This window comes from Barbus barbus (genome assembly GCF_936440315.1).
Source record: "Barbus barbus genome assembly, chromosome: 1".
In the NCBI taxonomy this organism is placed as follows: Eukaryota; Metazoa; Chordata; class Actinopteri; order Cypriniformes; family Cyprinidae; genus Barbus; species Barbus barbus.
In genome coordinates this window covers 40,026,966-40,040,497 of record NC_136729.1, presented here as the reverse complement: position 1 = coordinate 40,040,497, position 13,532 = coordinate 40,026,966, and the positions used below count along the sequence as shown (strand labels likewise).

The window sequence follows — 13,532 nt, the reverse complement described above, 5'->3', positions numbered from 1 at the left end:
AGCCCCTGTGCCACGCCCGGGTCCCAGCCTCAGCGGCGTCCTAATGGCCGCAGGTTCCAACGTGCGTGCCAATTTTCGAGAGTTTTCGGGCACGTTAAGGCCCCCAAAAGTGCCCGGATGATTGAAATAAAAAATAAAAAAAAAAAAAAAAAAAAATAAAAAAAAAAAAATAAATATAGCTGCGAGCAGCGATGACGGGCCCAAGCCGTCAGCATACGCCATCCCGGTGGCATCGATAAAACGGTGCCCAGCGAGCACACACATTACAGTAACCCTCTGGCAGTTTGGTTTTAAGGGATACGGCAATTAAAGGGTTATTCCAAACCATCAACTCTGTGAAACACACACACACAGAACAACATATAAAACTTTAAATTCTGTGAAAATATATTTTTCATTGGTAGTTGATGTTAGTTAATGCATTTACTAATGCTAACAAATGAGAAATTATTATAGTTACCAAAGGTTTTAATGATTTATAAGCATTTTTTAATGATTTATTTTTCCATTAACTAACATGAATAATTTATTCTAACACAAATGAATAAAGTAAAACATATATTGTTAATATTTAATGTTATTTGTGAATTAACCAATGTTAAAAACAACATTATTTAACTGTTGTTAATTTACATCATTAATAAATATATACCATTTAATGTTTATCAAAATCAATTCCAAAATGTGTTAATATATTATTACATTTTAAAGTTTTATCTTTTGAACATGACTATTTTTCTAATATTAAAAATATTTTGTTCATTGTAAGTTCATACTATCAATGAAGAATTAACATGCTGTAAAAAATATATTTTTCATTGTTAGTTCATGTTAATTAATGCATTCCCTACTGTTAACAAAAGAGACTTAATTATAAAGTGTTATCAAAACCTTTAATGCTTTATAAGCATTTTTTAAGGATTTTATTGAGAAGTTTAAACAGACCCTCTCTCTCTCTCTCTCTCTCTCTCTCTCTCCCCCTCCACACTCACTGAACTCACACAGTCAGTCACCCACCGCACACATTAGAAGCACAGAGACAGGAGAACTCTGATAGTTTTAATTTTCTGCTCTCCATAGTGTATTGTAAATTCATGAAATTAATCACATATCTCAGACTGTCTTGTTCTGTGTATGTAATTTTTTATGAAGTGTTTGGAAGCTGCTCTTTAAAGATAAAAAAAAAAAGTGTTCTTTTTTACTGTAACTTTAATAAATTGCCATTAAATCACCGTTCAAGATATCCTAAATCAGTCCGCAATGTAGCATCTTCAGTATCTTGGAAGCATGTGAAAAAATGTTTGGTGTGAATTTTTGGTTTCTGCTTGAAGGAGTATGAATTTGTTTACAGCCCGTTTAAAAAAAAAAAAAACACATAAAAAAAAAAATAGCCGATTTCCTGTTGGTCGTAGCTAATGACTGTAAATTAGAAAGTTGTCCGGATTAATAAGAACAATTTATGTACCGAGTTTGGTGTCTGTAGCTATCATTATATATATATATATATATATATATATAATCATTAATAATTATATACCATTTAATGTTGATCAATATTAATTCCAAAATGTGTTTATATATTATTACATTTTAAAGTTTATCTTTTGAACATGACTAATTTTCTAACATTAAAAAGATTAATAAATGCTTTAAAAAAATTGTTCTTTGTTAGTTCATACTATCATGGAAGAATTAACATGCTGTAAAAAATATTTTTCATTGTTAGTTCACGTTAATTAATGCATTTCCTAATGTTAAGAATTGAGACCTTATTATAAAGTGTTATCAAAATCTTTAATGATTTATAAGCATTTTTTAAAGATTTAAAAAAACAGACCCTCTCTCTCTCTTTCTCTCTCTCACCCACTGGCTCAATCCACACAGTCACTCACACAGTCACTCACACCCCACCCCACCCCCACCCCTCACTCAGCTGCAGGCTGACAGGGATCTCTCACTCAGAAGCAGTCTAAGTCTAACTCTCTGATAGTTTTCAAATTTTCTCCTCTGCATAGTGTATTGTAAATTCATAAAATTAATCACATATCCTCAGACTGTATTGTTCTGTGTATGTAATTTTTTATGAAGTGTTTGGAAGCTGCTCTTAAAAGATAAAAAAAAAAAAGAAATGATCTTTTTTACTGTAACTTTAATAAATTGCCATTAAATCATCGTTCAAGATATCCTAAATCCGTCCGCAATTTAGCATCTTCAGTATTTTGGCATCATGATAAAAAATGTTTGGTGTGATTTCCGTGTTTCTGCTTGGAGGAGTATTAATTTGTTTACAGCCCGTTTTTAAAAAAAACCCACATTAAAATAAATATAGCCGACTTCCTGTTGGTCGTAGCTAATGACTGTAAATTAGAAAGTTGTCCGGATTAATTAGAACAATTTATGTACCGAGTTTGGGGTCTGTAGCTAAAACTAACCCCCTCATTTTTGACAAAAGGTGGCGCTATAGAGTGCCTCTTCCACGCCCGTATATGAGCTTTTTCCAGTGTCTAACTATCATTAATACTCATATGTGTGTTGAGTTTCATGACATTCTAAACATGTTATCTGCCTCAAAATCACCAGAAACGAATTTTCAACTTTGACACGTTGCCATGGCAACATAATTTTAGATATCAATATTCCCTTCACAGTTTTACATCGGCCGTGTTTTGACATTATTCTGGTGAAGTTTGAAGCAAATCGAGTAAAAATAAGATGCTGAATTCAAAGCATTTTGAAAACGACACACTTCCTGCAGCCAGTTGGTGGCGCTATAACTTTCAGTCATAATAGTCACATCTATCCGATCGGCATCATACAAAGAACAAATCACTGAAGTTTGATCTACATCATACAATGTATGTGGACGTTATTAGGCATTTCCTGGGTCTCATTTTTCGCCATAACTTCATCGCCTCGCCACGGGCAAACCGTTCGACATATCAAAAATATCTTCGCAATTTAGCGTCCCCAATGTCTTGAGATCATGTTCACCGAGTTTGGTGGCAATCGTATGGAAATCCTCAGAGGAGTATATCAAATTCCAGAGCATGCGCTTTTTAAACAGCCCTGAATAGCCGACTTCCTGTTGGGCGGAGCCTATGACATGCTGCGCGGAAGTTGTTCGGCTCAATGAGTTCTATATGTGTACCGAGTTTCATATGAATACGTGCAAGTATGTGTGAGCTATACATCAAGTTTTCTGACAATTTTCCAGGGGGCGCCGTAGAGCCCCTGTGCCACGCCCGGGTCCCAGCCTCAGCGGCGTCCTAATGGCCGCAGGTTCCAATGTGCGTGCCAATTTTCGAGAGTTTTCGGGCACGTTAAGGCCCCCAAAAGTGCCCGGATGATTGAAATAAAAAAAAAAAAAAAAAAAAAAAAAAAAAAAAAAAAATAATAATCCTTAGAAGAACAATAGGGCCCTGCGCCTTACTGGCTTGGGCCCTAATAATAATCCTTAGAAGAACAATAGGGCCCTGCGCCTTACTGGCTTGGGCCCTAATAATCCTTAGAAGAACAATAGGGCCCTGCGCCTTACTGGCTTGGGCCCTAATGATGGCACACTTAAAATTAACTAAAGTGCCAGTTTACAGTTTTAGACTAAAAATAATTTGTAAATTGAATATAGAATTTTACAAGCGAAATTAAGAAATCAGACATCAAAGACAATAGTGGCTAAAATATGTCCTGTTATTAACTGCTTCTAGATTTGGCTTAATGAGGCGATTGCATTATATTGGCCAGTATAGTTATGGTCACAACATATTGTGTATGTTTCTAACACTACATTGAGAACCACAGATCTTGCAGATGGGAAATATCTTTCATGCTGTGATTTCTAAAAGTATAAATCGATTCATCCAGATTTACTTTGTGGGATGGTGCACATACAGAGCTTCACTGAAAATGCTTTTCTTGTTCCATTTGATGGAATGAATCAAGTCATAAATTGCTACTTTTCGTATTGCCTTTGCTGATGTGCCAGATTTCCAACGTGTGTGTGTGTGTGTGTGTGTGTGTGTGTAAAAGGCAAATCACTCTGAATTTTCCACTGCATGGGCAGAACATGCATATGCTAACATTCACCAGGGCCCTAATTTTCAACCAAAAAAATGTGGCGGCTCTTGCTTTTTTGACCAAACTTCATAATGACATGGTGCTCCGAGTCAATCAACCAAACCCTGACAGTTTCTCTCTGGAGCGTTGGCAGCACATAAGCCCCCAAAAAGGCATCAGCTCTACTGTACACATATGTGTTTGAATGCATACAAGCAGCTGGAACTCATACTTTTAGCTTATTATGTGTTAATGTGCTGTAGCATTTTGGATACATTAATGGAACATAATCATGTTTATAAGCATTTTGAAGAGATACTAGAGGTAATTAAATGATACGATTGCATAGCAAAGCACCCATGAGGAAACCTTAGACTGTGATGTGAACTGGTGTTTAATTGTTTGAAGTGCTGGTAACCTTTCTTTCTTGTTGAAACCAGCAGGATTGCTTCTCAGTTGAAGGGGAGGATCTTAAACATGACTTTGAGCGCTTGCAGTTGGCTATGGAGATGGTGGGCTTCCTTCCCGCCACGCGTAAACAGTGAGTTTGTCCAAAACACTGGCCCCCTCATGCAAAAACATTTCATGCAATTTTTATGACTCAAAAAGAAAAAGTTCCCTATACCACCCTGTAAAGATTATACAAAAACACGATTTTTTTAATTTTATTTACCAGTAAGTGAAAGGGATAGTACACACAAAAATGAACATTTACAAGCCATTCTAGGTGTAAATGACTTTCTTCTTTCAGACGAATACAACCGGAGTTATAGTACAAAATGTCCTGACTTATCTAAGTTTTATAATGACAGTGAATGGGGTTTAAGATTTTGAAACAAAATAAAGTGTGTCCATCCATCATAAAAAGTTCTCCACACGGCTCCAAGGAGTTAATAAAGGCCTTCTGAAGTGAATTGATGTATTTGTGTAAGAAAAATGAACAATTTTCTTTTCCCTTGCAGGATTTTCTCTCTGCTGTCAGCTATCCTTCATTTAGGGAATATCCGATACAAGAAGAAGATATACCGGGATGACTCCATTGACATCTGCAATCCTGAAGTTCTGCCTGTGGTATCGGCGCTGCTTGAGGTACAGGATCATTGAATCACAAAACACATTGTTAACTCTACTGTAAGCATTGTCTTTTGAACTGACATGATTTCCTTTAGGTCATGTTATTCAGAACCTGCATGTTCTTTTTTGTTGAATGCAAAAGGAATTTTGAAGAACACTCTTTTCAGTGTAATAGTGTAAGAGAACAGGAGCATTCATGCTTCAATTAGGACACCGAAGTAGCATGAAAGTGGTCCATACAAAGTTTTGTTTGATGTTCCCCATAACAATAGCCGATTATTCACCGATAATGTTTACCTCAATGAGCTTTTTACCCGAAAACCAGTGTGTTAAACTTAAGAACTGGTTTATAAATGTATTAAGCAAATTCACATACTCTCAGAACTTGCTTTGCAACCATTAAAAAAGTACTTTCTATCTAGTATAAATGTGTGTAGGGTCAATTAAATCATCTGGATGGGCTCAAATCTGCCATTTTTGAGCAAGATTTAGAATATAGCGTTTCGAGGTCTATATATATGTTCAGATTTGCCACATTCACCATGCACACATTTCAAGATATTTGAACAAATCTCTTGGAAAAAGAGGAAGGCTGGGTTACTTTTGCACAGGATTTGGCCAGCAAACTGGCCTACTCAAGGAAGTAGATTGAGTTCCTGAATGAAGGCCATGGAGCCCTGTACTATGGGCCTACAGGAAATAGGATGTGATTTCCCAGAGACTTTGAACTCAACACATACATAATGTATGCACATACCTCTCTATACCAGGACCTCTTGTGGCTTAATAGCGTGATCAAAGCAAACCTGTCCTTTATCTTTAGACACACACCTTCATGAATCTCTCTGAAGAAAAGACAGAATGAACACTCAAGTGTTTTTACATTTGCCCTCAGACAGCAGAGAAAAGGAAGTGTGTGTGTAGGCCTGCTTGAACCTTGAAAACACTGTAATATATGCAGATGAGGCCAGTCCAGAGCTTTGATGAGCCTTTACACATCTGTTCACAATTATAGAGTTGAATGACTCAACATCAGGCCCAAAGAGTTTATATAATTAGTACATTAGATGTAGACATCTTTGCCAGTGTGCATAGACCAGACACATATTTTTCACAGTTCACTGCTGGGTTCATTTCAGTCCTTTAATGTGTCAAGGAACAAGCGTTGGCCTGTGGTGAGGTCTCTTGATTATCCACATTGTCTCTGGCACCATGTGTGCAGACTTTGATTTGAAACAGTTGTATTGATATACTGCTATGGCAATGTACTCTATTTTATTTGCTATTATTATAGCTGTATTGTTTTTATTTACTATATTATTATACTATATTATTGTTAGAATATAGACATGGATGAATATAACTTCAATGTGTTGCATTGCAGTCTCTCTCTGTCTTAAGCAACCCAAAAAGCCAATTTTCTGAGTGCTACCGGATGTTTAAAGGACAATTCAACATTGCAGGCCCCAAAGTCAACAACTGAAAAGAAATCTTTCCCATGGCCATTAGTGCAGCTTGGTGCTAGTAATGTTTTGCTCCATGTCCATCCATGTAACTAAGCACATCTTGAATTAAAGTCTTAGTAGTTGTCTGATTGAGCCTTTGTATGTTAAAAATGAGAAAGCTGTCTTGTATCATGATAGGTCAAGGAGGAAATGCTCTTTGAGGCCCTGACAACACGGAAAACAGTGACAGTGGGCGAGAAGCTGATAGTCCCATACAAACTGGCTGAGGTAAGAGAAGAAATTATTTAAATTTTGTCATTTAACCTGATTGATATAACCAGAATGAAGTCATTTTGGATATTGTTAGACAAAAGGTTGTTAAAAGTCAGTCAGGCTGAACAGTTTTTTGAGCTAGTAGGAGACTTTTTTTACTTATGTATGACAAAATTTACAGGAGGCATCATGACCTACATTTAGCAATTCATGTTGCGTGTTTTGTTAAGGACACGCATGAGAATCCATCATTTAAAATGACTAAATGCGGTATAATAAGTAGTAGCCCAGCTGTGGTGAATGTTAATGTATTTTTCAGAATAAACCAGATGGAATGATGTTCAAGTAGACGTAGTCAGTGTCTAAATATAAAGGTCTTTTTGCGGTCTGTTTTTGGGGCCTTCCTAAAGAGTTACTTCAGTTTTAATTTTTAACATTTCTAATTTTCTTAATTCATCCCTTCACTCAAATGAAGCTCACATAGAAGTAATGTGTTTCTCAAGGACTTTTTCATGCTCCATCATCATAATTAGAACCAGCAATGGGGTTTTCAGAGCTTTTATCCAGCATTAGGATTGTTTTCCTGTCTTCTTTATATAATGGACTGGCAAACTCTTTTATTAAAATCTTTTATTAAAATCACAGTCACCGTTTCTGTAGACTCAATAAATTCCTTGAACTTCATACGCTTACAGATTTAAACCATAAAATCCTTGCAGATATAATCTCAAGTCATTCATATAACCACAAATAAAAGTTTTCTCCCCTTCCAACTAGAGCTGGCTGATTTATTGTATATTCAAGAGATATGAGTGATGACTTTACTGGCGATATCAAATTAACCAATATTGTGAATATTGTCAATTCACTGTGGCATTTCTACCTTATACGTTTCTTTTTCTAACCCTATAAGATGTATGCATCATCATTTATGCCAATTTCTTACATTTAATCTGTAAATTCAGTTACAATATCGAGACAACTACAACTACTTACAATTGCATAAATATATAAATAATGCTAATGGTGTTTTTATTTGATTACATATTGTAATGATACTTAAAATATGAAATCAATGAGTGAATAATGCAGTCATTTATTGATTAGATTTTTTTCAAGTAGCTGATTTCATGAATTGGTCATTGAATGAATATTCAGGAAAAAAACTGCGTGCATGCATGTGATTGTTTAACATAATATAATATGTTATAAAATAAGACAAATGCAAGGGGCATTTTGGGGACATTCTAACTACATTCTAATAGGATTCATCACCTGTTCACTCTGTTTTTTTGTTTTTTTTTGTCTGTTCTCACTTGGTTAAAGCCACTATTATCAGACATATATCCTAATAAAAAGAGTCTGATTCAGTCTGCTGGTGCCTTACAGAATAGACCTTACTTCCCCAAAATATGGATTTACTTGTCTATCTCACTAAGGCCCAAATCACAAAAGACTCCTACTGAATCACGACATCTCCTACTCTAAAAACTGATGACCACAGTAGTGAGACAGGAGCAGATGTTTGTCAGGAGCGACTGAGGGCAGATAACCCTTATTGGTCATGAATGTTGGTTGCATTTTGAGTAGTGCTGATTTGAAAGCAACACAATCTCCCAGGGATTTTTCATGTGACGTGGACCCAGAACACGCAACGCTTTCATGTAGAAGGATCACATATGGCACTGTCATATCTCTGATTGTTTGCAAATGTGTGTTAGAGAGGCTGCCACAGTCCTTGATGAAAACCAGCTCAGATTCCTCTTCCAGTTCATCCGATAGTCCTCTTAATCAACACATCTAATCACTGTGGTTGGCCCTTGAACAAAATATTTTCTTTCTGGTTCAGCTGAAGTCAAGATCAAGGCTATACCTACAATAGCGTACTCAACTCTGCTGAACTGAGTTTTACCATGGTTAACTAATATGTCTTTGCAATATAGCATGTCCTGCCCAAAACAGGATGTGATGAAATGCTAAGCAAAACCAAAATGAACCGAAATCTGAATAAATGTTATAATTCGTTGCTAAGACAGCACACAGGCATGTTACCGTAAACAAATAATGCCTAGCCAGAGATTTATCTGCTTAGAAATAGTAGTCCCACCTTTTTAGCCAGCTCAAATAATTCACTGAAGAATTCAAATAAGAGCTTAAGTTGTATTGGAATAAAGTATTGCCAAATGTTTGTTTAGTCTCATATTTGCATTTCATCATCACATTTTCACATCTATGTTGGTCAAAAATGTCTCTGTCATGATAATTAAATCAAATTGATGGTTTTTGCAGGCTGGGACGGTACGGGACTCCATGGCTAAGTCCCTTTACAGTGCCCTTTTTGACTGGATTGTGTTCCGGATCAATCACGCCCTGCTCAACCAAAGAGACTTGGAAGAATCAGCCAAGGTAAAATCATTTCTGTACCAAAGAATAAGTAGAATAAGTGCTGGATTCTAGCAGGGGCATTAGCTTCATAGATGACAGTGGAGCCCTAGTGAGTCAACTGACAGCAATTACATTACACAGCAGGAAAATGAGTTTATCTGACAGAGACGCACCCTGTTTTTCTGTGGCTCTCACTGCTTTAATCTCTAAATTATGGATGGTGACGTTATGTAATGGGATATATTCAGCCACACTGACTGGGCCCCTGCTGTTATGTAAAATTAATTTGAAGATTTCTGCCGAACATTTTGTTAAATCCTTGGATAAAGTCTAAGCAAGTGAATGAACACAGACAGATCAAGCTACACAAGCTTACTTGATTAAATGAATTGGAATAATTTCACAGCTGAAGTTTAGTTTCAACCAATTGTAATGTTTTTCAGCTCACGTTAGCCTGCTTCACCTTTTAAACATTAATTCACAGAAACCCATTGTTTGGTCTCTGAAGTGTGGTCATCATTTGCACACAGATTTTTGCACTTGATGACTTGACTCTCTGAAGGCATGAAAAGCAGCCAGTTGCAGTGCAGAATGTAAAATGCATTTTGGGAGTTTTTACCAGCCATGAAACTGTATTTGCAGTATTTAAAAATAGCAGTTACTTCTACTACTTAGACCTACTTAGGATTTGGGGAAACAAATCTAACTGAATTTTTTTTTTTTTACATTTTTCTGCCACCCCCCTGATAAATCAGGATCATTATTATAATTATTATATTACTTTTTTTATTTTAATTTTAAGCACATTTTAAAATTATACAATTCTAGAACAAATATACTACTAGAAGTAATACTATTGTACTATTAAACAGTAAAAACAATATTAAATAATTCTAATAATAAGAATTATGGTGATGACAATAATAAATAGAACTGAGACCGAGCTTCACGCTCATGTAATTTTATTTGCAGCCTTTGCATTGTTGTTGTTTTTGTTTTTGTTTTTCCTGATCTTGATGAGCAAGTTAGCTAGTATTAACTAACCTGTAGACACGTTTATCGATAGTTGCTTGACTGATACTAATGTGTCTATTTTAATAATGCATCTGAACACTATTTCCCCCTACGGTTTGTTACTGTTATAGTGATGCAAGAATGTGCTTAAAATCACCAAGCATTTAAAATGAGTACTTTTCTGTTCTTAATTTTCTTCCCATCTTTTCAGATCCTGTCCATTGGGGTTCTTGATATCTTTGGCTTTGAAGACTACGAGAACAACAGCTTTGAACAATTCTGCATCAACTTCGCCAACGAGAGACTTCAGCACTATTTCAACCAGCACATTTTTAAGCTGGAACAGGTAATGTTTTTTTCTCTTTTTATTTAAAAGCTAGACCCAGAGCTAGACCATCTGATTCTCTCCCCGCACACAGCTCAAGATTATAGCCTAATAACAGATTCATTGCCAGCAATTATGACTCAAGTTGTTTTGATTGCACACAGAATAAAATAAGTACCCACTATATTGCTGGACTGAATGCAGAATCAAAGGTTTGTTTTTGTGTGCTTGTGTGCATGAAATTGTCATCGATACAGCCCAGGGTATACACTCTATTTATGTAGATTATTGAAAATATAGGGACACATGTTTTTCATTACTTGTGCTTGCTTTAGAATTGCATTAGTAAGTCTAGGGACCAGAATATAGAAACTTGAGAATGGTCCAATTTTTATTTTGGCCAATAAGAAACCACCCAAAAATGCCCTGGGAATGACCTACATCCTAGCATTGTGATAATCTTTACACAAGCAAACACTGCTCACCTTTTCTTAAGGAAATGTGGAAATCTAGTTTCTCTGAATTGTCTTTTTTAAACTGCTCTGTTTTTTATGGTAATAAGCTTATATATAAAAAAAAAAAAATCAATTCATCATACAAAATGTAACCATTAGAGAAGTCTTTAATGGGTTGGGTTGATAAATGCCTGGCTGTGTGATCATGTGAAGAAAATAGTAGCATTTTCACACAAAATAAACCATTTGATGATGAGACAATAAAAAAGGTTGCTTTACTCCAACCTCTGACAAAGAATTGCGTCTCTGTAATAATGTGTTTTCTCAATGAGCCCATTCTCTTAGGATCACGAAAAAAGCAACCAATCACGGTAATGACAGCCTGTCAAAGCCGTGCCTTTGTGACGCACCTCAAAGTATATGTTTGCTCAAAGAAGGTTTGTTAGTTTAAGTTTCTAGTCAGTCCAGTGTCCAGAATTGATAAACTCACTTTGACAGATTTGCTTACACAAGGTACATTTATCCACACGAATCACACACTGTCATAGGAAGTGTTGCTTTATGCAGATGTGCAAATAATAGTCTATCACTCGTGGGTTTCATTTCTGCGTATGTTGACAAATGATCCCTGTGAGCAAAGTCAAATTTGCTTATCTGCTTCACTTTATAATATACCTGTTTTAGGAGTTTCAAGGTAGCTTCTTGCTTGCTGGTCTTCCCATGAGTGAAGATAGCGTTATTGTTTTGGTGCCATCAGCTAATTAGTGTTGTCATGATGTAATTTTCCCATAAGTCCATGATTAGACGCGTGGCATTTTGTGAACAGGCAAGAACAGCTTCTTTCCGAGAGCTGTGACCTCTATTACACCCTTTGCACTCATACCCTCAAGCTAATGACATAATCTGCTCTTTATTTTGTTGTAACTGTTATTTGTTATTTATTGTTGGTTGATTTAAGTTGTTCTTCTTTTGTTTAGTTTGTAACAGAAATTCGTTGTACCATGTACAATGGCAATAAATTAAATTGAGTTGAATTGAATTGAATTTACGGCTCAAGTGATTGGTTCAAAAATGTATTTAAATTGTGCCTTGCTGGGAGGTCCTGCTCCAGCCAAGCAACTTCCATTGAGATTAATGTAATGGTAATGACTAGCTCGGTCTAAGTTCATGCTGAACTCATCTGGAGGATTCTGGGTAATTTTAATGGAATTTTTTATTGGATTCATTCGAAAGTCTAGCGAGTATTGCCACAACAGTTTTTCTGTTTGTTCCTTGATAAAAGTGCAGGAATTTTGTTGTGTCTGCCAAGTTCCACGCTTTAATTGCTCTAAGAGTTGGAAACTCTTGGATTCAGATGTCAGGAATGAGTTCACATCCTGAGTGTATTGCCAAATATGTTGTGTGGTAACACTGAATGTTTAATATAGACCATACCCAGGTTATCTACACAAAACATAGAATGTGACAGATTCACAGATTATGAGCTTTTCAAGTTAACTTATTTGGTTGCATTATTTAAGATTGTTTGCTCGAACTGAGTTCCGTAATTTAAAGCTACAGTTGTAGTATTACTAGTAGAAGCAGGTTAGTGTTCGATTATGAAAGTGTGGCAGGGAAGCAGAAAGTCCCGCCTACATACTTGCCATCTGATGCCCATAAATATAGCCACGCTGGAGCCAGACGCAACACCACACGTGCTTTCATTAGTCCATTAATGGGCTTTTTTTCATTGTGCCATTTATGGAGATGCTGTAAATGTATTTTATTTGATTTGGAGGCTATTTGAGTGCATTTCACTTATCAGCCAAATAGAGTGCATGTGGTTGCTTGAAGTTTCAGCGCTTCAGATGAAGGTTACATTATTAGTACAAGAACACTCTTATTATTTCTCATAACCTGAGTTGAGGATTTGAACAAACCCATTACTGTATTGAAAGTATTAGATTTTGGCAGCACAGTTTGTTTTCTAAGTGTTTTACTTTGGTTATCATTATGAACAGACATTTATAAGCTTAAAACATCGGTTTCTTTCATCTCTCATTGACCAAAAAAGTCATCAATCTTTATCAAACTTTGTTTCCATGAACAATAGGATTATATATCATATTATCGTGATGAACAATCTATAGTGAAAAGGTTTCTTTTAAATCTAATCCACTCTTTTCTTCCTCTTCCTTACACAGGAAGTTGAATGATAAGTGTAGATTATCTACTTTGTTTTGCTGATTTTATACTTTTGCCTTTTAATGGGCAAATAGGAGAGAGATTCCACTGATTGTATGAAACCCTGCTAGGATTATATCCTTTATCGTTTCATTTATTTTCCCAGCGATCCAAGGAAACCGTTGAGGAGAAAAAAGCTACAAAATGTTAAGAATGTCTTTCATATTATTAAACCGCAAAGACCGCAAAACCTCAGGCCGGCGAAAGGAAGTCTCCTCTAGAGGAACATGAAAACACTTTGCAGACCTGTTGTTTTGTTGTTCTGGCCGCGGTCCAAAAATGATA

General features: G+C 36.0%; 1 protein-coding gene across 1 annotated transcript in view; it reads left to right on the top strand.

Moving 5' to 3' along the window:
• LOC306860236 (unconventional myosin-IXAa-like) overlaps nt 1-13,532 on the top strand; it is a 149,852-nt gene that overhangs the window by 100,089 nt on the left and 36,231 nt on the right. The window contains exons 7-11 of the mRNA XM_079401829.1: nt 4,497-4,594; nt 5,016-5,142; nt 6,771-6,860; nt 9,135-9,251; nt 10,456-10,590. Coding sequence (XP_079257955.1) covers nt 4,497-4,594; nt 5,016-5,142; nt 6,771-6,860; nt 9,135-9,251; nt 10,456-10,590 — 567 coding nt within the window. The remainder of the gene's footprint in view (nt 1-4,496; nt 4,595-5,015; nt 5,143-6,770; nt 6,861-9,134; nt 9,252-10,455; nt 10,591-13,532) is intronic.